The sequence below is a fragment of the Heterocephalus glaber genome, unplaced genomic scaffold (assembly GCF_053883595.1).
Source record: "Heterocephalus glaber isolate CG9 unplaced genomic scaffold, H.glaber_assembly_v1.0 deba00001481, whole genome shotgun sequence".
In the NCBI taxonomy this organism is placed as follows: Eukaryota; Metazoa; Chordata; class Mammalia; order Rodentia; family Bathyergidae; genus Heterocephalus; species Heterocephalus glaber.
In genome coordinates this window covers 2,302,451-2,330,042 of record NW_028258317.1, presented here as the reverse complement: position 1 = coordinate 2,330,042, position 27,592 = coordinate 2,302,451, and the positions used below count along the sequence as shown (strand labels likewise).

General features: G+C 44.6%; 1 protein-coding gene across 8 annotated transcripts in view; it reads right to left on the bottom strand.

Annotated features, from left to right (window-relative positions):
- Positions 1-8,817: 8,817 nt before the first annotated feature.
- Ptpn3 (protein tyrosine phosphatase non-receptor type 3) overlaps positions 8,818-27,592 on the bottom strand; it is a 158,254-nt gene continuing 139,479 nt past the window's right edge. For all 8 annotated transcript variants that reach the window (XM_087183587.1, XM_087183585.1, XM_087183586.1 and 5 more), the window contains 5 exons: positions 26,704-26,850; positions 16,409-16,537; positions 15,392-15,537; positions 14,426-14,561; positions 8,818-12,308 (listed from right to left, as the gene is read on the bottom strand). In XM_087183587.1, coding sequence (XP_087039713.1) covers positions 12,231-12,308; positions 14,426-14,561; positions 15,392-15,537; positions 16,409-16,537; positions 26,704-26,850 — 636 coding nt within the window. In that variant the 3' untranslated portion in view covers positions 8,818-12,230. The remainder of the gene's footprint in view (positions 12,309-14,425; positions 14,562-15,391; positions 15,538-16,408; positions 16,538-26,703; positions 26,851-27,592) is intronic.

The following is a 27,592-nucleotide window of genomic DNA, read 5'->3' as shown; positions in this document are numbered from 1 at the left end:
TAGACTGGTGCAACCACTGTGGAAATCAATAAGGAGATACCTCAAAGAACTAGGACTGGAAATCCCAATTGACCCAGCTATTCCTCTGCTGGGTATCTTCCCCAAAGAATTAAAAGAATCATACCACAGTGATATATGTGCACCCATGTTCATAGCAGCACAGTTTGTAATAGCTAGAATTTGGAAACAGCCCAATTGCCCATCAACTGGAGACTGGATAAAGAAAATATGGTTTTTTAAAAATAAAATGGAGTACTACTCAGCCATCAAAAATGAGAAATTAGAGACATTTATTGCTAAATGGACGCACATTGAGGCGATACTCTTAAGTGAAATAAACAGGACACACATGTGTAAATACCAAATAGTTTCTCTAGTGTGAGAAATGGAAAGTGTAAATAAGGACTAAAAGGTATAATAGATAATGTGAAATAGGAAGAAAAGGGGCAAAGGGGAGGGGGAAGTGGGAGGGGTAGGGGAAAGGGGAATGGAATTAATATGAGAAAATGAAAAAATGGAAACAAAGTCTTTGTAAATAGGGAGGGATGGAGGGGTTGAAGGGAGGGTAGGGGAAGGGGGAAAAATAAGAACCGAGAGTATGTAAAGGTGCATATCTCCAATGATGAATGTCATTATGTTGTACACCTAAAATGTACCAATAAAAGGATGTACAAAAAATAGGTACTGATTCAGAAGTTACCAAAGGGTATATAGTAAAATGTCTCTCTCCCACCTCTGTCTCCCCAAAGGCAACCATGGTTCCCAGTATCATGTGTAAACTTCCAGAGTAATTTATGCCCACAGACACCCATACGTGTAGTCGTAACATCTGTATACATAGAAGTTACTCTTTTCTCCTTTTTAAAAAATACACTTGGAATCTTCCACTATATCTTGATGTTTTCATTTAGCACTTTATCTTTGAGAGCATTCTACAGTAGCAAATGATACTGATAATACTATAGGATATTTGTTATTACTAATAAGTGATTATCTAGAATAATAATAAGATAAAAGTTTCCTCATTTTTGTTTATGACCGCAGGATATTTCAGTGTCTAGTGTAGGTCTGGATAGTAATTAATTAGGGCTGGGTGTATAGATGGTGTCCTTAGCATGTTCAAGGCTGGGTTTGACCCACAGCACAAAAACAAAACAACAAACCAAAAATCTAAAAGAAAAAAGACCTAGACCTGTATGATGAGCATTTGGATTGTTTCCAATTTTCTGCCATTACAATGCTGCAGTGAATAATTGGATGTATAGTCTACTTCACGCAGGTGAGGAATATGTTTCTAATGGTTGAGTTGCTAGGTCAAAGTCAAGTGCATTTCTGACGTTAGCTGTATATAATTGTGACTCATTAATGGAAACTTTCAAAGAAGGGATTCTTTTCCTGATGATGCAAAACACATGATAATTATCCAAAAGCCCCTAAATGCCCTATACAAATATTAATAAACCTAAAGGTTTTCTTAGTTAATACGTTGGTATCATCTGAGTCCCTTTTTATGTATACACCTGCATACAACTTGGGCTTCACACTATTTATGTAATTTTTAAAATCTAGTCTCTTTCCTGAACATTACAATTTTTAAAACCTTATTTAAATATTCTTTATAAGTGGTATTTTTACAATTGCATAATATTCCATTACATAATCTTTTAACCCACATCCTTAATATTGGACACTTACATTGTTTCCAGTTTTTTTCATATTTTAGAAATCTGTGCTGAATATTATCTGCTGTACATATATTACTTTTCCAACTTGTTTTATTTCCCAGCCATTTTTATTCTAGTCATTAGATTCAATGATTATAACTTTTCCCTACATGTGTTTTATTCTAGTCATTAATACAAAGACTAGAAGTTGGACAAATCAATATAAATATTTTAAATTGCTTAATAATTACAGTTAATTTGCCCTCCTAGAAAACTGTACCGACTCCAGTGCTTGTCTTAACATTCCCTTAACAACATGAGGCTTATTTCATAGAAAATTCAGCAAAAGATGGAATGTACTGCATTTTTTTGAGACAGGCTCTCACTATGTTCTTAGGCTGGCTTTGAACATTGGGGCTCAAATGATTCTCTTTCTCAACTGCCAAGGTGCTGGGACTACAGGCCTGTGCCACCATGCCAAGCTCTACTGCATTCTTCTTCTCATCATATAAGTAATGCTTGTTTATTTTTAAAAAGCAAGTGGAAAATAGACAAACAATAAAAAACCTCTCACTCATAACTGTACAATCTTGGTCTAATGCTGTTCTTTCTCCTCAAGCTTTTCTTCTATTCAAATATTTTCTATAAAATATTCAATGTTTCAAAATCATTATTTTTAATTCTTGCCAAGTTTAAGCTAAAACTGGCATCTCATTTTAATTTGTTGCATTTATTGCAAAAATTTTTCTCAGTTCCTTGACTACTTTTTATTGTTTAGGGTATTCTGAATTTTTATGTGGTCAGGTTTAGAAATCTTTTTCTCTCATCTCATCCACAACTCTTAGAAACTTCCTACTATGAGAATATGTGCATTAAATAATATAAAAAAGAAGACTGAAGGCTGGGGGTGTAGCTCAGTGGTAGAGTGCTTGCCTGGCATATATGAGGTGCTGGGTCCCATCCCCAGCCTGGTCACTGCTGCCACCACCAAAAAAGAAAAAGAAAGGAAGAAAAGGAAAAATCAATGTGATGAGAACAGTAGGGCTTATATTCATTCAACAGACTCTTACTGATGCCTACTTATCACTCACGTGTGAGTGTGTGTGTGTGTGTGTGTGTGTGTGTAGGGGCAAAGGGATGGACCACACATGATTTTCTCTCCAGAAGGGTGATAAGGTGAACACAACCACAGGAAGAAATGGGGCTCCAGTTGAAGAAGGAGCAGGCCAGGAGGGCTTCCTGGAGGATGAGGCATTTAAGTTGGACCAGGGCAGGCAAGGGGCATACAGCTAGGAGGAACAGAGAAGAAAGAGCTTAGGATAGCACTGCGGATAGAAGTTGTGACATCCTTTACAGGAGGGGAGTAAGGAGATTCTGTGAGTATATTGGCCAACAAAACAAAACAATAACCAAAAAACCCTTACTTTAGAGTGACTGGCAAATACAGGTTGTCCTCACCTTGCAAAAACAAAGTTGTGTTAAAAGAGATCACCTTCATATGAAGGTTCATAATTCCAAGTTGATGTATCCATTTAATCCACACCATATTTGCCACATTTGAATATCTTGTGGTAGCAGCATTGCAAATCAAAGTGAAACAGAACCAAGGTTTTCTCACCTTCTCGCAGATCTGTGCGTGAGGCAATACAGTATATTTGTAGTTTTAACTCAGACCACACGAGGCAGGAACTGGGTAACTACAACTCTGGAGGAGGCTTCTGATAAGTGGTCAGAAGCCAGGATTTGAATCTAGGTTGTTGGCTCCAGAATCTATATTCTCAGTACCATGCTATATTGGCTTTACCTAAAGTTAGAATCACATAGTAACACCATTCTGCAGCTTGAGTTTCTTATCAAAACATCGTGGAAACTTTCTGTGTATGGACACATGCAGCTCCTGAATCAATTCTGGAGCTGGCCAGTATTGCATAGCAAACTGAACTTTCTGAACCAGATCCAGGCTGGTAGGCATGGAGACTGTTCCAAAATATTTACTATTATTGCCAGGCATGGTGGTGCATACCTACCCAGCTCCTGGGGAGGCTGAGGCAGGAGGATTGTATGTTTGAGGCCAGCCTGACCAATTTAGCAAGATCCTGTCTCAAAATTTAAAAAGTTAAAAAGGGCTGGGTGTGGGGGGGATGTAGCTCAGTGGTAGGGTGCTTGCCTAGCACGTGCCCGGCTATAGGTTCAATTCCCAGGATCGACCGAAAAAGAAAAAAAAATATTTGCCACTATTATAAAAATGGTTTGTTATAAAAATCATATTAAAACTGTCTTAATGTCAAAAAACAAAACCCAAGGTATCCTCTTAGATCAGATTCCCAGAAGCAGAGTTACTTGGTTAGTGGACCTGCACATGTTATGGCTTTGATGTCTGTAAACAATCTGCGACTTGGAACAGTTTAAACTTTCCCTTCTGTGGATTTATGAGGCTGTTTTTTTACACCCCCTGCCCCACTTTTAAAAGTTGAGACTAAATTCCCATAAAATCTTCCATTTCAAAGTGTACGATTTAGTGATTTTTGTTTATATTCATAACATTTTACTATAATTATCAGTCTCTAATTATAGAATGTTTTCATTCATCACTACAAAAAGAAATTCCATACCTATTCTCCTTCCTTCAACCCCTGGCAACTGTTGCTTTAATTAACATGTCCATCATGTGGGTTGTTTCTACCTTGGGGCCATTATATAGAAGCCTGCTACGAACATAGTTTTCAATTCTTGATGTTATGAAGAAAAGATGGGACAGGTTTTTCCTCAAGTGAATGAGCAAAGTTTGAAAATAAGATGATGAAAAAATTTGCCTGGGAGAGCTCACTGAGGCCAGAATCCATAAGCAGGGAAAGAGAGAGAAAAAAAGGCCGTTGGAGGTGAGGTGCCTAGAAAGGAAACCCAGGCTCTTCCATCCCTGAGTCCCACAGTGAGCTCTCACACACTGCCTAAGCAAGGCAAAGCAGAATTCCTACAAGCTTTTTGAAGTTGGGGATGACCTAGTTTGATGCACGATGTGGACAATTGCGGGACTGTAACTAGAATACTTATTTTAGAATGCATTTCTCCAGGCTTTTCTCAGTTACTGTTTCTGTTTCAAGTTTTTGTTTTTATGGGAGTTTATAAATAGCACACCTTTTGTTTAGAAACCTGACTTACTGGCCTTGATTAGCATCGCGTGTTCAAAGTTTGCCAGGCAGGTCTCTCGCCGCAGCCCCGCCCCGTGCGGGCTCTCAGTGCAACCTAAGAGCTGAGTTCCTCTCCGGAGCGCCAGGGGCCTCATGCTAGGAACACAGTCCGGCAGGGCCCCTGCTGTGGGCAAGGCCTCCCACTCCAGGTGGTCCTGCCGGACTTTCTCCAGCCTGTGCCATGTAGACTTTAAATTTTGTTTCTTTTTTCTTTCATTGCTTTTATTGAGTGTGCTGATATTGTCACATATAATTTAGTACATGAAGAGTACAAGAAAATGAGATAGGATCGTGACCAAAGAGGAAAAGAGCCGAGATCAGGGATTTGCCCCTGCAGCTGTCATCGACAAGTTCTGGCTGGTTCCTTTGGGGAACAGACTTTCTCTTGTACAAGGGACAGACATTCTGTGGCAGACAGGAGCACCCATATGTTTGGAAGCATGAGAAGGGTACTGGATAGCAGAGGGGATGGACTCCGGAGGACATTGTCTTTGCTCTCCTAGACAACCCCAGCTCAGCAGGCAGAGATCGCTTCCCCCACCTCACATTACAGCATCCAGAGGCCAAACGCTCGTGTTCCCAGGGTCCTTTACAGCTAGGCAGGTGCACGTGAGCCAGACAGTGCCAAGGCCAAGCATCTGTCCCCGACTCTGAGTGGAATTCAGAGATGCCGAGTGGCTGAGATTATGTGGGCTTGTTACAGTGAGGGGGCAGCTGCAGGGCGGCCCCAGTGGCATTGGCAGGTCACTCTGTGCTCTGGGCTCAGGGGCAACGGCAGTGTGGTCCTCAGAGACAGCTCTGAGGGGGGATCTGACATTGTTCCTGACCATACTACTCTAGGGGAACCATGATTGCTATAGAGCACCCCCATTTTGTTGGGGAGGTGGGAGCAGGAAGGGGAGAGGCAGTTCCTCCGCTGTTCACAATTGTCTGCCTGGCATTAAATGAGGGGATACAATTAAAGTCTCCACACTGTGAGACTTATTTTCAGCATGTTTCTACTATCACATCGTGGACTTGTTATTGAGTGGTTCAAGGGCAGTTCTGAGACTACAGGAAGTGCGGATTCATGTCTCAAAGCCTTCTGGTTGGGGTAAGAGTCTGTTCAGGCAAAGAAACAAATGTCTACTGCTAGCAGGGTATTTTGTTATAGCAGTCTGATAGACAGACAACTGCATATTCACTCCTAGAGAGGTTATTTTAATGGTTACAGAAATCATTTGAATGGATTAAAATATAAACAGGAAGGCTAGCAAGTCACCTACTGGGGCTGAGGTGCTTACTACCAGGAAGTGCCTGCAGCAAGTTTCAGGTTCAGACACAACTGTCCGAGACTCTGAGGACTGGTTACTCACGTCCCTAACGTTAGAATTTAGGCCCCAGAAAAATCTCACATCTTCCCCTCACCTAGCTCTTGTTTGTGGCACCCCCAACCTCACCCCTTGCCCAACCTAGAGACTGGCCCTTCCCTGGCTTCTCCCTCTAGGCACCTGGGCCCAGCCATCTCGTCTTCCTGTTGGGCATGTCTGGGCTGCTGTATCCTAACAAGCGTCATGTGGCTCTTCCTGCAGTATGGACAACTCTGTTGGAAAGTCAGGTCAGCTTTAGGGGGAATCTCTGACCTCGAGTTCTCATTGCCCAGAGGAGGAATCTGGACACTCTGGGATTAAGCAGACAAGGGTCTGAGAGAGCTGAAGGGTGAAGACTGACCTGTGGACCTGTGTACGCTGGACATAGAGTTTCTGGAAAAGAGTGTAAGCTGGCATCCTGAGTCTCTTCTTACCCAAACAATTCCCACACATGATGGAGAGATGCCGAACCTGCCAGACACTGTCCCTGCTAACTTCAGGGTGGCAGGTCTTGCTGCAATGACACAACTGCAGCTGTTTCTGTGTGCAGGGTACTTCCTCATAAATGGCCCCTTCAGTAGATCTGAACATGCAGGGGAGGCTAATTTTGCCCTAACAACCATTTTCCCTTCTTCAGTAAAACTCAATTTTGGGTGTGTTACGTGTCATCCAGAATAAAGACATCTCCTAACCTTTCTTGCACCTAGCTGTCCCCATATGATTAAGTTTTGGGTAACTGTATGTAAATCAGAGTAGTATATGTAACTTTGAGGAAGTATCCTTAAAGGGAAAGGAAAAAGGCAATCCCCAACACACACATACACCTTTTTTCCTGGCCAGAATGTGGACATGATGGCTGTAGCTGGAGTAGCCATTTTGAACCATGAGATGGAAGCTACATTTAAGGATAGTAGAGCAGAATTTTATACTTAAAAATGAGATGCTGCAAATAACATCTAACATGTGGCAATGGCTTAGTGGAACTGGTAGGCCAGTAAATGACAGACACGTTAGTTTTTATATAGTAGCAAAACATTTGATTGAATTGTTTTCTTCAGTAGCTTGGAAGATTGACCACATGCCAACTGAGTGCACAGGAGTTAAGGAAAGAGTGACAGGGTGCAAAAAGTGTGAATGCTGCTCCTTGCTGCTTTTCACAAGGCCCTAGACGAGTGTGGTAAACAGAGGCTAGAGCCAGCCAGATGGCAAGCAGAGATGGGAACTGAGGTTTGCAGACTCTAGTTAATTTAAGACTTGATATGTTCAAATGCCAACTGGCTTCCAAATTGCAGCTACTAAGAACCTTGAAGTGGGAGACACTGAGGCCAGGGCGAGCAGCAAAACTTCACTGCCACACATGTGAGCCAGGTAGTTCCATGGGCTAGGTGGAGGGTGCCACCTGCCCACCCAAGCTTCTGTCAGGAGAGCTTAGGGAAGCCACCTCAAGGGGAGGAGGTTTGATCAGAGCACAGAACGCAAGTCTAGGTGAGTCTGCATTCATGGAATTCTACTGGAAAACACTCTTCCAGAAGCACAAAAGCATCCTAGTGGACCTCCCAAAACTGGCCTAAAAGCAGGCAGGCTACACAAACCGTGCTGTCCCCAAGACCACCCTCTGCAGTCTCATCGTGGATGTGGCCATGTCGGGACCACGTGTCCCTTCCAGAAGGCAAGGCTGATTGTCAGGAGCTCTGCGGGGACAGGCTGTACCACCAGGGCACCGTCATGGCTCCTGTGAGCAGTGTGGGGCAGGGGCTCTGGGCTTCCTCTCCGCTCTCGCACGGGTGAGCTTCCCCTGGCTGTTTCGTGTTTCTACCTTACTACTGCTCATGGGTTATGTGGGGGGAAGATAACTTGCCTTTTAGTTTTGAAGTCATTGGACCCAGAGAAAATGAGGAAGAATGCAAATCACCACAAAGTGGGTTTTAGCTTCATGCTGTAAGGGGGGGGGTTGTTCCTCTTGGGGAGTGGAGTGGGCTCCATGTGGGAAAAGGGCAGCTGCAGGGCTGAGCCGTGACAGAGTCTCTTAACTGTCCCTCAAACTCATTCTTTCGTTTCTCAGAAACAGATCCCTGAAGTTTGGTTAAGCACATGGTTTCTTGGAATAAAAATGATTCCGTCACAGCAGGTTTGGCCCTGTTATTAAGTCTTGGGCAACAGGATGTACAGCATCTAAATGATGTCCTCTAAGGGAAGGGGTCTTGTTTCTCTCTCCCCGTTCCTCCATTCTGCCGACTGGCATGTGACCACGGCTCGCAGCCACCTTGGACCTCGAGGCAGAAGGTGTACTCTGGGTGGCAGAGTTGGACAGAGCCTGGGGCCCTGCTGACCATGGAGCCACCTTGGCAACCTGCACAATGGAGGGTACACTTGTACTTAGTGTAAGCTATGGCTGTCATGACAGTGGAACCAAATTCTGATCTAGAATTTGCCATCCAGGGGAAAGGCAGAGGCATGTGTGGAAGGCTGTGCTCCTAAGAGGGAAAGTGAGATGGGTAGAACACTCTCCTCCAAATGAGGTGATGCTCAGGAAAACTAACAACAACAAAAACAAACAAAATAAGGAAACATTTATAAAAATCTGACATTCATAGGAATAATGTCAACAGACAATAATAGTGTTGCATAGCTTGTTTTTATATTGTTTTTCAGTAGTCACCGACAGAACAGCTCAGAATGAAAAACATTCCAAATTTACAGAGAAAAATATTGCTGATCAAATAAGATACTTTTCAAAACAACATGGCTTAACACAATCCTTTGGTTGCTCCAAACAGTGCATGAGCTCTTAAGATGGTGGGCTCAGCCTGGCATCTGATGGGTTTGGTTTCCCAGGCTGAGGTCACAGAGGCATTGCCACCTTTACTGACACCACTCTCAGCCTGGATGACAGGAAAAAAATCAGAGGGTGGCAATCCTTGTTCTGCCATTCAACAGTGCCAAGGTCTGAGGGACAACCTTGCAGGGGAAAGTCATAGAAACATGATACATCTCTCTCTGGCAGCTGTGCAGATGTGACGAAGGGTTAATTTTGCTTCTCCGGTGTATCAGACCCCCAGAATGGCAGATTCTGAGCTTACCTCCTCCAGCCTAATCATCCTCTTTTACATAAAAGGAAACCTAGAGCAATATATCTTGCTAAGTCCAGATCCTGCTTCTTCCCTGTTGATGCTGCCTCTGGTGGATGAAGAGGCTTCTTGCTGTCCTAAATAATAATCTTTGACGGACGAAAACAGGCCAACCAGCAAGAGAGCAGCAACAGCATCTACGCTAATCTCAAAGTATATTTAAATATGAATTACTGTGGCAGGAAACTAAAGACAGGTACCAGCCTGGGATTCAACTGCCCCATCTCCTCAGCCCAACCAAATTGAGCTCAATCTTTTTCTTTTCAAAGTCGAAACAGGAAGTGCAGGTTCTAGAGAGTGACACCAGTAGGGCCTTTTCATCCTGATTAAGTCTGCACATCAGTGTGTCTAATTAGTAATCTTCCAAAAGCACCAGAATGTAGAATGTAAATGTCTTCTCCAGTCACATCCAGCCAAATTTCCCAGGTAAAATATTTACCCAGATTCTGATATGGTTCTTCACTTTGGATGAAAAAAGGGCTTAAGAATAATTGCAGACATTCATAAGGTGGTTATGGATTTTTACTGGTAATATATACAGTATTTACTTGTATGTTTTGCTCCTTTAGATAATTTTCTTGTTTTGTTCTTCCCAGGATTTCATAGATTTTGTTCCTGGCAACATCTGCAGGGTCTGAATTGTTGGTCTGCACAGTAGCAGAAAAGGCTAGCTGACTCTTAGGCAAGCCATTTAGAAATTTATGTAACCATAATGACAGCATTTTTGCAGCCACATTAAACAATTTGTTTAAAAATAATAAAACACCATCTTCAAACACATTTAGACTACTCAAGCTTTTACACATGGGGTGGTGTACATTTTTATTCAGTGGCTAAATTTGCTAAATATCCTGATGGCATTTGAATTTAAATACTTTCTCCTCTTCCTCCTTTTTGGTGCTGTGCTGAGAGCATTTTTTCCCTGGGTCCAGACTGAACAAAGGTGCTGATATGACAGTCTTCGCACTTCTGCTCTGCCCCTCTAGAAGAACATTTTTCTCTCATAAAACCCTACCAGATTCCACTTTGGTTTGATGTGTTTTGGGGCTAATCACTGAGAATTTAGCTTTTCCAAATAACTCATCCAATAGCAGTGTCAGTACACTCCAGCTGATGAAAATCCACATTCATAGCATGATCTTACTCAGTCTTCATGTTCATCCTGAACACTAGGTATTGTTTGTCTTATTTTATAGATAGGGGAAATTGAGGCAGTGGAGGCATAGCTCCTAGGTGCCTTCAATGAGAGCTAGTTAGTGCTGAGTAGGAGCAGGAACCCAATCTCCCAGGCCCCAGCTCTAGACTTTTCCATTATTTTCTTGCCACACAGCATAGGGTTCCACACTGGGCACTGCCTCCTTCTACCTAGGCCATTTAGCAGTAAAATATACACAGGGAAAAGATAGGAAGTGCGCAAGTAAGTATGCTGGGTCCGTAGATAAAGAACCTTTAGAAACCTAGCCCTGTCTGGAAGTCCATATCCCTCTTGTAACCAGGAAATGATTCAGTTGGTCCAGAGTTTCCTAATATTAAAATGGCTTCATCTATGTGGGCTATAATATGAAAGCATTCTATAAATAACAAACTGGCTTAGATTCCTTTTCTGGATACACAAAAACTGCTATTTAAAAATACCACATTAAAATGTTTATGTAATTTATTTTCCTTAAATAATACTTTGCTACAATCCTGTCACAAATTTTTAAAAAATTTAACACAGTATTCACAAAGGCAGAATTCTTTAGGACAATCGCAATCCTGGGTACTTAGAATAAATTAACTTCGAATTGTGTTTCTATTCAGACAGTTTGATCCTCTCCTCTGAAATGAAATGGAGACCATTGTAACTGAGGGTGAATACACACATTTGTTCTTCTGTACAGAGACTCTTTCTTTATATAAACTCAACAGTAATTTGAATCAAGTTAGGAATCCTGAGAAACACTCACCCATGGAGGGGGCACACACACACATACGCACACACACAGGGAACCCTTGAAAAGCAGGGTTTCCCATGGTCACTTACTAGCAGGCCTTTTTTCAGAAGGGCCAAAGATTCTGAATGCTATCATCCCTTCCCACTCAGGAAAATCCTCCCACTTTGAGTGTGACAGCATGAAGTGAAGTAGCAGCAATCCATGTAGTAGATTCAGTAGTCAGGGATCTGGTCCTGGAGTCTGAGTGTACAGTAAGAGGCAAGCGGAGGCAAGGACACACCTGCTTCTGAAGCTAAGATGGGGGATCATGTGGACAGTCCCGGCTGGAGGTTGCCTGGGCCAACATTGTTTTCGGGGTCGGCAGGGTGTGAATGGAGAGGCAGTGCTGGGGAGTGGGCTGCTCTAGATGCAGTGTCAGGAACAGGGGCAGGGAAGTGACATGGGAGAAGGGGTGGGCAGCGGAGGCACTGCTCATCCTTCAGCCGGATTCCTGGTGCCCTGTGTTGGTATAGTGGTGGTGGGTGACTGAGCTGCTCTGCTCTGCTTGAGAGCACGGGACGCTCAGCTCTCAGCATCCCACACACAATACAATACCTGAGCAACTTACACAGCCACACCACCTGGCTACTGGGAGGTACGAAGCACTGGAGGAGTCCCTCCCAGGTGCCCAAGGGCAGCCGACGAGACCATGACGTGTAGGGAGGAAGGCAGTGGGACAGGTCCCACATAAGATCCCCTTGTGCTGCTTTCTCTGGGCTTAAAGGAAGCCATAGTTGCATGCGTATCTACACCAGTCCCTATGTACATGATACTTTTTCTATAGAAACTTAAAGTGCCTGGGTTCAAATATGCTCATTCCCTTCCCACAGCTCCTGGTTCCTCCTGCGGCCTCCAAAGGAAGGCATGTCCCCCTCTCTTCAGAAGGGTGCCCGTGGGGACAAGGAATGAATGCTTCACAGTTGTCCTAACTGGGATCCAGCATCTGGACTAAGCCTTCTTCATACACACGAAGAATTGCTTCACACACAAACTTGTACTGGCTCTGGAAAAGGAGAGACAGCTGTCAAGTCCGGGGCTCCAGGAACACTGTCACATGTGTACACGAGTCTTCCCATTACTTCTAGGCATTTCCCGAGTGCCACCTCTAGGCCCTGTGCCAGGGAAGAGTAGAGGCCACACACCTATGAACCTGTCTGTGGCCTCCTAACTCCTACTCAGGGTGGGCTGCCCCAGATGGGCATGGACAGATGGTCATGGAAATGGGATGGGGGAGAGTGGCTGTCTGGGGAAGATGGGGAAGGAGCAAAGGTCTCCTGCAGTATGGCTCCTCATGTAAGGAGAAGTATGGAAGCCTTGACGAGGATGGTGCATTCTGAGAAGAGCAGGCAGGGAGGGTCCCACGGTCCTGTCCTGGAACACCCGGGCCTGCGTGTATGGGTGAAGAAATGGGCCGGGATCTGGCTGTGGGGCACCTCGCAGAGGGGCAAGAAGTCTGGGTCCTGTCTTAACAAGGGAGCCACTGAAAGATGCTCTGCAGGACACAGTTATTTACACAGTCATTTCTCAGGAGCCAGGGGCAACTGGCTCAAGGACCACCTGCAGAAAACCAAATCCACAGATGCTCATATCTTTTACACATCCTCTTGTGTGTTTGAAATCATTCCCAGACACTCATAATACCAATATGATGTAAATAGCTGTAATACTGTTTAAGGAATAATGATGTGGAAACAGTTTGAACACGTTCTGTACAGGCATGAGTTTTTCTAATACACTGGTACCTCGGTTTAAGAACTTCATTTGTGTTACGATTTTTGGGAAGACGACTGTCTTTGTTTGTGTGGGGAAGATGGCCGGGGTCTTTGTCACTCAATGTGGAGTTTGCAAATGGGAGCAAAATTTTGCCAAATGCTTTAAAAAAATATTTTTTTGTGCTAAGTGCTTTTGTTTGTAAAGTGAATTGTTCATGAACCAAGGCATTACTGTATTTTTAAAAATCTGTGATTAGTTGAGTCCTTGGGTGTGGAACCCACAGATAAGGAGGGCTGACTATATTATTTACACCCAAGAAACATATTTTACAGATGTGAACAAAGGAAAAACAAGAGCATTTAGATGAAATTTCTCCGTCTGGGAAAAATCTGCCAAGGTGATGGACTCTTTCTTTCTAACCAGGAATAAAGTCTTCATACCATAAAACAGGGAAGAGAACGTTCTTATATTTTTTTTTGTCTTGTTCTGGTTATGAACTAATATAAAACTACAAGGATGCTTAGTCTAGTAGGGAGATCTTATAAACTTTGTACACAAGCCTGTGAGGATGCAGAGCTGGCTGGAACCCTGAGTTCCTGTTCCCTTCTTTGCTAACTCCTTCTCACCACCTCTAGGAATTGTGCCCTGGAGGTCATGCCTCCAGAAAACCTTCCTCAACTTTCCAAAGCCTGCTTTAGATGCTTGCAGTGTGTTCTCAGACGTTCCTCAATTTCCCCCACTGCTGCTGAGATTTGTAACAAACTAATGCAGTTCTCCTACTAGATACACACTTGGGTCTCTTCTACTTGCACAATTATCTGGTGAAGGAATGAAAAGAATGAATGTGGGATAGTCTCCACTTTGCAGATGGGGAAACCAAGGCTTGGAGACAGGTTAAGAGACTATCCAAAAGTCACTCAATACATGGAAGAGCCTGAATCATACTCTTTCTGCCCCACATTGAAGCGCTTGAAATTCTGGGGAAAACCCCAGAGATGTCCCCTTGAGGATACTTGCAGTGTCAGGCACAAAGCAGGTGGGGGAGAGCCCAGAGGAGGAGGAGGGAAGCACTGGGGTGAAAGTCTCGTGACCCTGCTTTTCTCCGACGGACAAATGATGGGCCACTGGCTCAACAATGCACAATCAGCAGAGGGGTTCTCTGGTGGGGAGGGTGCAGGATAAGCCACAGAGGTGGCAGATGCCAAGGGCAGCAAACCTCAGGAGTCAGATGGGTATGGACTCTGGAGTCATGGATCCCCTGAAAAGCTCTGGGACCTTGCACAAGGGACTCAGTCCTCTGAGCCTCAGTCTCTTGACCCATAAAGTCTTCCCACAAGCCTGGCTCAGTGCAAGAGCTCAGGAAGTGCTGACCACTGCTACTATTTTAATTATTGGACTTCTACTCACTGATGTCTGTACCATCATGGCGCGCTGGTCTCGCATTTTCCGGATGATATCCAATGGACAAACTGGCAGCTTTCTCTCAATTAAACACATGGCTGTTTCCATAGTGACCAACACACCAGTTCGACCTATTCCAGCACTGGAAAGGGGAGAGAAGCGGAGTCTTGTGATCTGCCCAAGCAGCAATTCTGTACCGTCCAGCTGAACCTCTAACCAGGGCCCATGTTTACTGAGAGGGAGCCTTGGTCTTCAAGAATACAAAGCACAGTCAGGTGCGGTGGTGCGTGCCTGTAATCCCAGAACCCCGGGAGGCTAAGGCAGGAGGACTGCAGGTTTGAGCTCAGCCTGGGTAACTTAGGGAGAACCTATCTCAAACTTAAAAAAAAAAGGAGAAGCGTAGCTCAGTGTGGAGGCCCTGGGTTCAATCCCCAGCACCACAAAAACAAAACAAGACAAAACGAAACAGAAAAGAATACAAAGCACACACACTCGGGTTGGTCTCAGCCTGGCAGAAAAAGCCTATTCTCACTGATCCTGAGGCTGGGGGGGCTCAAGGATCAGTGGAGAGAAATCCAGCCACCATTAAACACAAACTCTCCTCCTTTTCTTATTCACATCTGGTGTGCAAGTCAAGAGAGGGGAAAGATGTGGGCAAGACATTCCTCTTCAGCTCTGGGCTACACTCAAATGTTTATTTCAGAAAATTCCAAATCTTTTGAAACTGTTAATTCTTTTTTTTTTGGTACCAGGGATTGAACTCGGGACCTTGCGCTTGCGAGGCAGGCGCTGGAACCACCGAACTAAATTCCCAACCCAAAATTGTTAAGAAAATAAAATAAAACGGAGCTCTGTAGAAGCACGATTGTGTGGGATTTAGGGTGGGTTGGTGTCTACTAATTATCTCCAGGCCATTCCCAAGGGGTCTATGTATTAAAGACAAAGCAAAATGAAACAAGTCATAGTATATACCTGCAGTGAACTAAGACTGGCTCCCCATCCACCCGCAGGGATCTCACATAGTTCACAAATTCTAGGAAGTCCGAGGAGTCATCAGGCACGCCATGGTCAGGCCACGCCACGTACTGCAGATGTGTCACTGTATGTTCTTCCCCAGTCTGTGGAAGATGCAATGATTTGGGTGAGTCAATCTAGGCAGTGGGCCTGGCCCCTACACCATCAGCCAGGTGGCTCTTTCCCCAGTATGCTTTCTCCCCACTGTGCCTAACTGTGCTGTGGCCTGTTATCCCCCTCTTTCCTTCCCACAGCTCAGGCCACCTCTAGAAGGACAGCATTCCTGACCTCTGGTACCCACAGTGATTTCTTCCCTGTGCTCCTATGGTACTTGCCACTTGGGCCACAAATGCTGGCTCTTTCATATTGACTGACCATGGTGAGATACATGCAACATCACGTTTACCATTTAACCATTTTAAGATGTAAATTTCAGGGGCATCATGTGTATTCACAGCGCTGTGCTCATCTCCATTTCCAGAACTTTGTCACCCAAACTCTGCACTCATCACACTGTAACTCCCTGCTCTCCCTCCTCCTTGAGGCCCTGGCAACTGCCATTTTCCGTTCTGGCTGTATGAATTTGATATTTTAGGTACTTCACATAAACAGATCTTGAAGTATTTGTCCTTTTGTGACTGGCCATTTCACTTAGCATAATGTCCCCAAGGTTCCTCCATGTTGTAGCACGTGTCAAAATGTCCCCCCCCTTTGTAGGGCTTAATACTGTTTATTGCATGGACTATGGATGTACCTATTTTGTTATCTATCATCCCTCAACCAATACCCGACCCCATGGTGAATGGTATTGCCATGCTCGGCAGCCTGGCTCTCTGACAGGCAGTCCTGTACATTTACTGGTACCCTCATCAGGCGCAAACAGAGCAAACTTGGAAGGGTGGCCCCACCTGGAACCACAGTGGCTGCTGGTTTTCTACCTGTTCCTCCACTGTCCGCCCTCAGGTCACTGCTTACCTCAGTGTTTGTGACCAGCATTTCTCGGGACACATAGGCGATGGTGCAGTCCTCTGACTGACACCGGATGTGAAAGATGCCGTGGTCCATAACCTCAGGCGGATCGGGCCAGTACTGGTGACATTTGGTCTGTAAGAAACCATGGAGCATGTGAGCCTCCTCCAGAGGGGTGCACTGGAGCAGTTAACCATGGACGGGCAGACCAGTCAGGCATCCGGCCATGTGCACCCCATGAGAGCTGACAGGAGGAGAGACTGTGAGAGCTGACAGGAGGAGAGAATGCAGGTAAGGCCCATGTGCTGTGGACTTATTCCGGGTTGGGGCAAAGAGGAACCTCCTTCCTCTTCAGCCTGCCAGGGGCCAACCAGCCCTGGGCTGCAGTCTGCAGGAGGAGGACAAGAGACTCCCTCCTCTTCCTCTCCAGGATTCTTTTTTTTGGTATTGAGAATCGAACTCAGGACCTTGCGCTTACGGGGCAGGCATTGGCACCACTGAGCTAAATCCCTGGCCCTCCAGGATTCATTTGACAGAAGAGCAGCAGAGGCCTCAGACACAGGAGGCCTGGGCTTGTGAACAACTCCACCCACTCCACTACCCTCTCAGGACAACCCAGTCCCCCCCACGCTGGTCCCAATAGCCCGCCTATCTCACCCTGCTCACTTCCCCTAGCCTCCCAGGCACAGCAGTTGAGTATACATTTCGGTGTCAGGCAGGACTTCACTTGTCAGACAAATGACTTCAATCAAGTCAACCTCTATTTTTCCTAGGAAGATGGAGACCACACCTGCCACTCGTGCCTCACGGACAGCGACAGAGGCTGGAGAGGGTGTGCAGTGCTGAGCTCCCCATGGTGGCCAGGTCAGTGGTGGCCATCAATACTGCTGTTATCATTGGCTCTACATCAACCTGAATAAGGATAGGCAGAGATTCCCCAAAACTCCAATCAGGAAATTCCTAAGCTGAAATGAATACCCCAGCATCTCCCAGGCCCTCAAATGCTTTCATAGAAAATTCTCCTTGGAGTGGAGACTTCCTGTAGAGCAGACGAGGAACACAGGGGAGTGATTTTTCCAAGGCCACAAGCTGCTGTGACACAGTCCAGCGCTCATCCTGCAGCACACCAGTGTCTCCCGGTGTGGCCGTGGCTTTCCCACAGAGTGACTGATGCCACCACCCTCCTGGTGTTCTACCCCCTCCCAAGCCCTGCAGTTTCTTTCATAGACCACTGCAGCTCCTGCCTCTGCCTTCTAAGCCAAATGCAAGGCTAAGCTGCCCATCCCATCACAGTTCTTTCACCAGTCAAATTCTGACTAAAATTTTTTAAAGCAGGGAGGTGTCTTTATGTCACCCAGGCTAGCCTTGAACTCCCAGAGTCAAGCGATCCTCCTGACTCAGCTGAGACTGCAGGCATGTGCTTCCAAGCCTGACTTAAAAATTCCCCAAGCCTAAAGTTAGACAATCTTAAGTAAAAATTATACTTGTTTATAGTGGAAAGGTGGTATAACCAACAGACACATGGAATTTGTCTGGAAACAGCTTTTCTAGCCTTATTTTCAAGTATCACAGTGAATATCTGAAGATAAAGTATGCTGCTGGGAAGTTGGAGTTGAGAATTTTCTTGGAAACAGAGAATGTCAGTATCTTGGTTAGGAGCCACTTCCTGACTTCCCTTCGATGCGAAGGGGCTGCTGTCTGTAGGGCTGGAGGCAGAATCTACAAACACAGGCTTTGTATCCATCTGTCTGTCTCTCCTCACCTGCACAGGAAGCAAAAACTTCCTGCAGGCTCTCACCCGCTGGATCACCCGGGAAGATGTGCCTGAAGTGATCAACTAGCACAAGGCAGAACTACAAACACTCGCACTCTCAGAGTGTCTTTATTCTGCAGTGAATTTGACAGGAACTGGACTCCTTCTTGACCTCTGATCAGATTTAGATTTTAGGTCTTTGGATCTGAAAGCATGGGGGTGGGTAATAGAAGAACAAGATGTTTGTGAAGGTACTGAGTTTCAATCCTGGTTAATGAGGTCTACTAACCAATTGTGTAATGAGCACAAGTGGGTGCATGTGGAAACTGAACTGCTGCTGGTGTGGGGCTGGAGTGGAATTACTAAAGCCCAGTATTTTAGAAATATTATATACTAGGCACTGGAGGGACCCTGTCATGTACACTGTTTTATCTTGGGCCTGAAACAACTCCCTGAGGTACGTGCTTCGTTGTGCATGTGAGAAAACTGAGGCTCGGAGACTACACTGACCTGTGTCAGGTCATAAGTACAGGAATGGGGCCAGAGCCAGAGCTACACTGTGCAGCTGTACACGCAGCCAGGTGGACATGAAATGGAAAAAAACCCCACAGCTCTGCAGGCAGTGAGGATGAAACAGGTACCGTGCATAAGGCCTGGCTGTGCAGGGAGGAGAGGACAATGGTCAGTGGTCAGTGCAGCTGGTGAGCAATGGGCCCAACACGCAACCATAGCAGATGCTGCCAGAAGAGCTCAGAATGTTGTGTCTCTGGGGATTCACAGGCTGAGGGGGGAGATTTTTGCTCTCCTTCTAGTTGCAGGCTCTCCAGTGGCTTTGCAAAGAGAGTTCAAGAAGGGAAAGCTGACCATCAAAGTCGCTTTGGAAAGAGTATGCTTATGTGAACAGAGGGAATATGCTGAAGGCTGGGTTCTCGGTGGGGGAAGAGCATTACCTCAGGAATATGGACTGGATGTGGTTTTGATGGGATGGTCACTGACCCAACTAAGAAGGCTTCATGGTGAAAAATTGGCTTTCTTCTCACTCAGTCAACAAATAAGCTTGGGTGTGCAGCAGTGAGCTAGACTTGGTATGGTATCTCCTCAAGGCACTCAAATTTGGGAGTGGGTAAGTGTGACTTTAAAGAAGAGAAAAGGCACAGATAGAGGTGGATCGTGGAGGAGGTAGAGAAGACATCCTGGACAGAGGGGCTGGGAGGTTTAGGTTGAAGGCCTAGGGTGCTTCTCAGGTGGGTGAGGCAAGGAGCCTGCCCAGGGTTTATGGGCAAAATGCGAGAGCAGGCTGACCTCTGGCAAGGTCTCTCTCAAAGCTGTATCCATGGATGGACCACACTGGGGAAGATTCTGGGCCATCCGGTCACTGGGGAGGCTGTAGCTATCCCTGGGAGAAGTACAAAGCCTCTGGGAGCAGGTAGGGACTATGGGGATCAAGGAGAGGATGGTGTGGGAGTTGCAGAAGATGCTCAGTGTTGGTAGAGCACAGTAAGTGGATATGGGGAGAAAAGAGAAGGGAGAAGCCAAGGCCCATTCCTAATTCTTGGCTTGGGTGATTGAACAGACATGTACGACCTGCCAGGATGGTGGGTCTGGGCGTCTGATGGGGATCTGTGTATGCTTGTGTATGTGCAAGTGCATGTGTGTGTGTACAGGTGGGGCTGGTGACTTTGGGCACATTGTTATGTGAGGACACTTGGGTAGATGTGTCCTATCAAGAAGTAAAGAGAGGACTGGGGTCAGGAGGTGAAGGACTCAGTGTCCTGCTCCATTTGCTGGACCACCCAGAAATAAGCTCCCGGCAGAGGAGCCTTATGACCCTGAGCACACTTTACCAAAGACACCATAATTAACAGACGGCAAGAGTTGACAGAGCGAGGGGGTGAAGGGTGCACAGGTAATGGGGAAAAAATAAGAACCAAGATACATCATGTACAGGTACAAGCACCCAATGATACTGTATACCTAAAATGTACCAATAAAACAATTTAAGAAAAAAAAAAAAGAGTTGGCAGAGCTCTGTGCTGCTCCCAATCTCTTCTCACCATTTTCCATATTCTCATGACCATCTGGGGCCCCTTACTGTTACTCTGAGTGGTGAACCCATTTGTCTCTGACCCACTGAGATGAGGACAATGGGATGGGGGAGATCACCACCCTACACAACACCTGGGCAGGCCCAGGGTAGTGCACTGTTATCTTCAAAAGGGTCCAAGATATGAGCATTACTTTCTCTTTTCTAGTGATACTGAAATTGAGGCTTAAGAGTCTGGTCCAAGGTTATATAGTTAAAAGTGATGTTTCCAGAATTCAAATGCCTCCTCTGACACAGAGCCTGAGCCTCAAATGACTGGCAGACTGGGAAGGAAAATTATCTATACTATTCATAGATTTTACATAAATGTAAAAAGTAATTCCCCTCCAAAAGAAACATCGGATGGAAGGTGAGGAAGAATAACTTCCCAACTGAGGAATGACATCTCTAGGAAGAGAGCCCTGGCTTCAAGGGAAAGCAGAGTAAAAGCCATTTTGGATGGAACTGAAGAAAGGGAGAAGTCAGGCAGCCCTGCAGTGAGCGTCTGACTACCCGATGATGCAATGCTTTGGGGGTGCTTTCCTCAGCAAAACAGAGGGTACACCTCTGTGTAACACACATCCGTCAGGAGACCCCTCTACCAAAGGGACAACATAGGAGAAAACAAACAGGATGAGCTGGAAATTTCATCTCTCAGAAAAGGAGAGGGGGTGCCTGGAGCAACATGCTCCGGAAGAAGTAGGGAATATGATGAGGAGGAGACAGGGACCGAGGGGTCTGGTCGGCCGGCAGTTTGTAATAGGAACGGGAAACACGGAAACACGCATCTGGAGTTTAGAAGATCAGTCTCTAACAGCCGATAACCAAGAGAGCAAGCCCCCAGGGCCAGAGCTGCTAAAGGGAAAGGGGATGGGAAGCCTCATGGGAGATGGGAGATTCGAGATAGGAGATGGGAGATGGGAGTCTCTCCTACAGGATACTGATGAAGCCACACATGGGTTCAATGAGGGAGAAAGGACAAGGAACAAAAAAGTGCCAGGTCATATGGGGACCTCCAATGAGCTCAGGGCGGACACCAACAAAAGAAAGCAATGACAAAGCGTGGCGGGGGAGGGGCAGGACCTGGAAGAGCAGGTGGAGCAGATTGGGTCTTTTCTCCTGAGCAGGAACAAGTGGGGCAAAGGGAGGAAGGGGCGGTTGTCCAGGGTGGATCATCTGTCACCAAACTGTTCCTGCGGGGAGCCCCCTTTTCTCTCAGAAGAATGACTGTCCAGCTGGAAATGGGAAAGAGAAGCTCAACACAGATAAGCAGCCAGTGACAGCATGGAGCTGCCTGAACATTCAGGTGTTGGCTCTAAGGAGTCCCATTACGAACTAAAAGACCTCATGAGAGAGCAGGGTGGCACCTCCATAATTTGCTCCCTAGGAAATCTGGAGCATCAGTAACCAAAGTAACAGAATAAGGGACCAAAAGAAGGTAGGTAGAACATGAAATGACATGGCCAAAGGCCCACTGTCTACTATCCAAAGTAGCAGTGTGGGATGCCAAGCGTGGGATGCTGGCAGCACATTAGGAGACGCAGAACTGCATGGTGGGAAAGTGATTTTTGTTTCATGTAGTATTTCAGATTGTGCCATGGAGAGAGCTCAGTTTAGGTCTAGCACCACTGTAACATTACTTCCCTAGTACTTTACTTGTATTTTTATGATAAAGACAGAGAATAGGAAAGTGCAGGGTTCAAGTTGAGTATGGAAGACGAGTATATAGAATTTAGTAATATTGTTTTGTTTGGTAGTCTTTATATTTTTACACATACCTTCTATTTATGGCAAAGGATACCAACTTCCGTTTAAGAAATGTTTCAAAGGAAATTTATTACATCAAAAAAAGGTAAGTTAATTTAAAGAAAAATAGTAAGACTGCAGAACAAATGCAGTTCAATTCTAGAAATGGTCATTAAGGTGGAACTGAAATTACTGCTGTTACTGCTAGCTAACATTTGTATATTTATTACATGCCAAGTATTCTTCCCAGAGGCTACCTACATGAACTCACTCAATCTTCCCACAACTCCACAAGACAGGTGGTATTTTCTATTCCATTTTATACAGTTCATAAGCCACACAGGTAGAAGTAGAAGAGAGAGGATTTGAACTCAGCATGGCTTTAGGGTATCTTCTTATCCTCCACATCACAGATCCAGATGGCTGCAGCCACTTAGAAAACTAGGCAGGACAGTGCTGTGAGCTAGTGGGGCCTCCCTAAATTCAAAAAGGGTCCATGTGAACTTCATTTCTTATAAAAACAAAATTAAAAAAATAAAACTAAAATAGATAAAAATGAGATTTCAAAACAAAGAGATCAGGTGGTGTCAGAGCTGTTGCACAGTAATTTCAGCTGAGCCTCAGTCTCTCATGGTAACTGGGTAGAGGAGATAGAGAAACAGGAGACAAGAATAGAGCTGTCAGGATTAACGGCATTCAGGAGGAGTTGCTCCTGCCTCCTGAGAACTTTACACTTTTCTATCAGCAAGTTAAATGATAAGAAGAAATTTTGACCAAGTCTGTGAGTGACACGAAGCTAGGAGTGAGCTAACACAATTAAATAAGGAAGCCCCAAAGAGCTTCCTAAAGGCAAGAGCTGTGAACTGAGTCCAATCAATGACGATAAGAGAACTGCAGCAGTATCTGTTGGCCATGTAAGCCCTTTACGTGTACTGTCTCAGTCTTCATCAACCCTCTGAAGTAGGTACTGTTACCATTTCACTGCACAGTCAGGACAGCCAAAGGTGAGAAATGTCACTTGCTCAGGAGGAACCATGTTTTTAATTTAGTCTGGCTCCAGGGTGCTGAATTAAGGTTCCAAGAATCAAGGGCATTAAAGCTGTGGCAATTAGGGGTGGATTTTCAACTTGATTGGCTTTGGGAGAGCCCCTGGGCATTGCTGGAGCATACTCCCAGGTGTGTCTGGGTGGTCACACAGGTGCTGCTTTGGGGTCTATGTCTGGTCCCTCAACCCTTCTGCTCTGGCACTGTTCCCCTCTTCTGCTTCCTTGCTACCATGAACTAAGCAACTTTGCTTTGCCTCACCCTTCTGTCCCATGTTTCTGACTTGGAGCCAGCTGACCATGCACAGAAACTATGAACCAAATTAAACTTCTTTAAGTTGTGGGTATCAGGTAATATGGCCAGCAACAGAAAAGCGGGACTAATTCAGAAAACTGGTACTAGGAGTAGGGTTGTTGCTATGACTATACCTCACTATGTAGTTTAGAAGCCTTTGAAACTAGTTTGTGGAAGTTTTGAAAGGTTTGGAGACATGGGCTAGAGAAGCCTTCAAATGCCTTAAAAGCTTGATCAGTGGGTGATTCTAGTCAGAGCTCAAAAGACCAGAATGCTGACAGTAAAGGGCAGGGTCAAGAGGTTTCAGTTGAAAACAAGGACTCCACAGGCAGTTGGATTACAGGATATCTGTATCACACGCTAGTAGGAAATTTGTCTGTATTCCCACGTCCTGAGACTTTGCAAGAGACTGAGATTAAGGGTGGTTGATAATCTGTAAAGGAAATTTTAAGACAGTCTAACATTCAGGCTGTAGCATGCACACTGTTGGCTGCTTTTAGCCAGATTTATAATGAGAATTGTAGGCAAAAGGGCAAGGAAAAAAATTTTGAAAAATATAAATTTCAACCCAGAAAGAACCATGTATAAAGTTGGGGCTAAAGGAGGTGTGGCTAACAGAGAGATTAGCATCATTAAAAAGAAAGTACTTTGTACAGGGACAAGAAATGACTTGAGAGCACCTTAGGAATCAGCAAGAACCCAGCGAACACAAGGTCAAGGGTGCAAAAATTTAAAGCTTTCCTTTGAGAAAACGGTTCCTGGGATGCATGCTTGACCAGCGCCTCCTAGGGAATTGGTTCCCTGGGATTCATTTCACTCTACTCATTCATCTAGGCACTCAAAGGCTGCTGCAGCCATGATCCAAAGGGGCCCAGCTACTGCTTGAACTGGCAGCCAATCTTGGTATTTGTCCATGTGAAGTTGGTTTTACTGACTTGCAGACTGCATGTTGGGGGTCAGGAAAGCAATTACTCAGATTTCAGGGGAAAGCCTGCAAGGTCAGGGAAAGAGCCTTGAGAAAGCAGTGAGTGAAGAAGTGAGAATGAAACCAAGTGCAATGGAGACCTCAGGAAGTGAGTGATGGCAGAAATGTGGAATATCTGATAGGAAAGCTGTGGCCTGAGAGTAAAGCCAAGAGAGAGGTCACAGGCGCTTCAAAAAGCAAGTCTGTAAGGGGGTAGCTGTCACAGCCCTCTAGAGCACACATCTCATCACCAGGTACCCCAGATGCTGGATATAGAGATACAGATTTAATGTTTATCCTGCTGGGTTTTGGTCTTGTTTTGGTCTGATTCTTTTCTGTCCCCCATCCCTACCTTTTGGAACGGGAATGTTTACCCTATGCCAGTGGTGGTGAACCTATGGAATCCATGTTATTGTTTTTTTTTTTTTTTAAGACAGAAGATGTTAACATAGAATTTTTTCTAAACTAAAATCTCAGTAATCAGGTTTAATTGCAGTGTTGGCACTTTGCAATAAATAAGTGGGTTTGGGCTGGGGATTTAGCTCAGTGGTTTCACCACCTGCTGCACAAGCACAAGAACCTGAGTTCATGCCCCAGTACCAAAAAAATCAATCAATCAATAAATAAGTGGGTTTTAGGTTACAGTTTGTGCACTTGATCTCTAAAAGGTTCACCATCATTGCTCTGTGCCATATATAAACCTTGGGATTATGTAACTTGTTTTTTATTTTTACAGAGGTTCAGAATTAGGAGGTTGCCTTAAGTCTCCGAAGAGACCTGGACTTTTGAAAAATGCTGGAACTGTTGAGATTATAGGGAAGGGACTATTGTGTTTTTGGTTGTATAAGTGATAGTTGTATTATGTTAGGTGGAATTATAAACTTGCTATTGTCTTCACTTGGAGATTAAGTATGGTTTAGGGAGATGTGTTTGGGTATGAAGTTGATGAGTAGTGAATTATGACTGTTAATCCTGACATGTCAACTTCACTGGGTTAAGAAATGCCTAGCAGGCCGGGGGATTTAGCTCAGTGGTTCCAGTGCCTGCCTTGCAAGCACAAGGTCCTGAATTTGAACCCTGGTACCAAAAAAAAAAAAAAGAAAAGAAAAGAAAAAGAAATGCCTAGCAGATAAGTAAAGCATGCTCCTGGGTATGTGTGGGTAAGTCATGGTCTTGAGTGCTATATGTGATCCTTCACCCATTCTTCTCTGGTACTGTTCCCTTGCTCTGCTCACTGGCCACCATGAAATAAGCATCTTTGCTCTGTCTGCCATGATGTTCTGTTTTGGAGCCAGTTTACTATGGGCTCAATCCCCCCAAACCATGAGCTAAATTAAACATCTCTTTAAGTTGTGAGTGCTGGGTATTGTGCCCCAGCAATGAAAAAACTGACTAGTCTAAGTGCTAAAGGGGAGAAATTGGCTCAATGCCAAAATTAACACACAGTCCACATGCTCTCTGCTGACCATGATCTTAATGGAAGTCCAAGGTTATTTTTAGATATCGGAAGGGGTATCACATAGAGTAGAGAGGAACTTATTTTGTGTTTTCTCTGTTGCACAACTAAATGGGTGGAAGTTAAAAATGATACATTCATTATGAGAAGAAATTTTTAAAAAGCCGGAGCTGAGCACTCACAAGACAGACTCGAAATGTTTTAGCAGAGGTGGCAAGCTGTCTGACTGGGACAACACATGTAAAAGCTCTCTGCAACCCACAAGAATTTTTAGAATTAGTAGGAAATCTTATTTGTTGTTTCAGGTAAGAAAGTAGTAGACTGTTCTCCAAAGTGCTACCCATTCCAATTCCTATGTATTCTCAATTTCAACATGGATAATTCTGGCATTCTGAACTACACACTAGGGAGGAAACTTTGGAGAAGGTGGCACACACATCACTCAGATCAGGTGGTTCAAAATAATAACTGATTTTGGCATGTGTTTCTGAATACAGATTTCATAATGAAGATATGCAGATGTATCTAGAACGTAGGGCATTCATAACAAAAGTACCCCCTTGCACACTGACTTATGCAAACAGTGATTTGTTTCTGAGGAAAATGGTATAGTAGAATTCCTCTTCCTTGTTACAGCCACTATTTTTGTTGTACACATTGCTCTTTCTGCTCCAGCAATTGTCTTGAGTGGGCGAAGGCACAATCAACATATGGTTCTATAAGCAGGGAGGACGAGGCAAGAGGAAACTGCCTCCTAGCTTGTTATAATGGATTCATGCCTGAGGTGGACAGGAGGAGGACTGAGTTTCCAGTCCTTGGAGCTGTCCATTTGGTGGCTTCAAACTGGAGATTTATCGGTCACACTGGGGCTGAACCAATATACCCATTCTAGCCCTGGGATTCACATTTTGTACAGCAGTGTCACATTACATACATTTGAATTGGAAATCAAGCCACTTACCCGCCCTCGCTCTGTGAGAGTTGTCAACATGACAATCAATGACAACTTCTGATCCCAGACGACTTGCCAAAATTGTGCACAGGTGTGTGGCAGGGGTCCCTGAGTGGCAATATACTTGTTCACAAGGTTAGCAGCAGGAATTTCCATCTGGCAAGAGATTGGTAAAGTATTAGAATCCATGACTGCCACAAAGTGGACAGGGGTCTACATTTAAAAACTGTTCTTGCTAACTGACATCACATCAGAAAAATATTTCTTTATCAATTTATAGTGAATGAGAAAAATCAAAGAAAAAGATATTTCTAAAAATCCTTGTAAAAGATTTGACAACAATGCCAGGATTAGAATCTTTAAGATTAAACTGTATAGCACTTGGTAGAAAAAACCCAGAAATGTTCCTTCAAGATGGCAGAGTTTAAATGATTTTGATTGCTCTATCCTAAATAAAACCAATATTAGTCATCTGTATTTTCAGCAATACGTAGCAATCCCCATCTCAAGTCTTTCCTATACAGTTTTTTCTATCAAAATCGGTTAACTGTTTATTTGCTTTTTAAATAGGTTTTTTTGGATATACTTTACATGCCACAAAATTAGAGTAGGGACTATTTTATGTAAAGCATAAACACAGGATTATACCTGTGTTTATACACTTTGCTTTCTACATGGCATCTAATGGTTATATCATTAAGTTGGTCAATCTTGACATCAACTGTTGAAATATTTTAAAATGAAGATTTCTTTCATTCTGCTCCATTTTCACCTTTTCCCCACTGGACTGAGTCCTTTCTGTGAAAGAACACTCAGAACTCTCTGAGCTTCAAATTGGCACCAATGGTCCACTATTCTTAGATGGGGAAGGTAAATGAAGGATCCCAATTCATGGTTT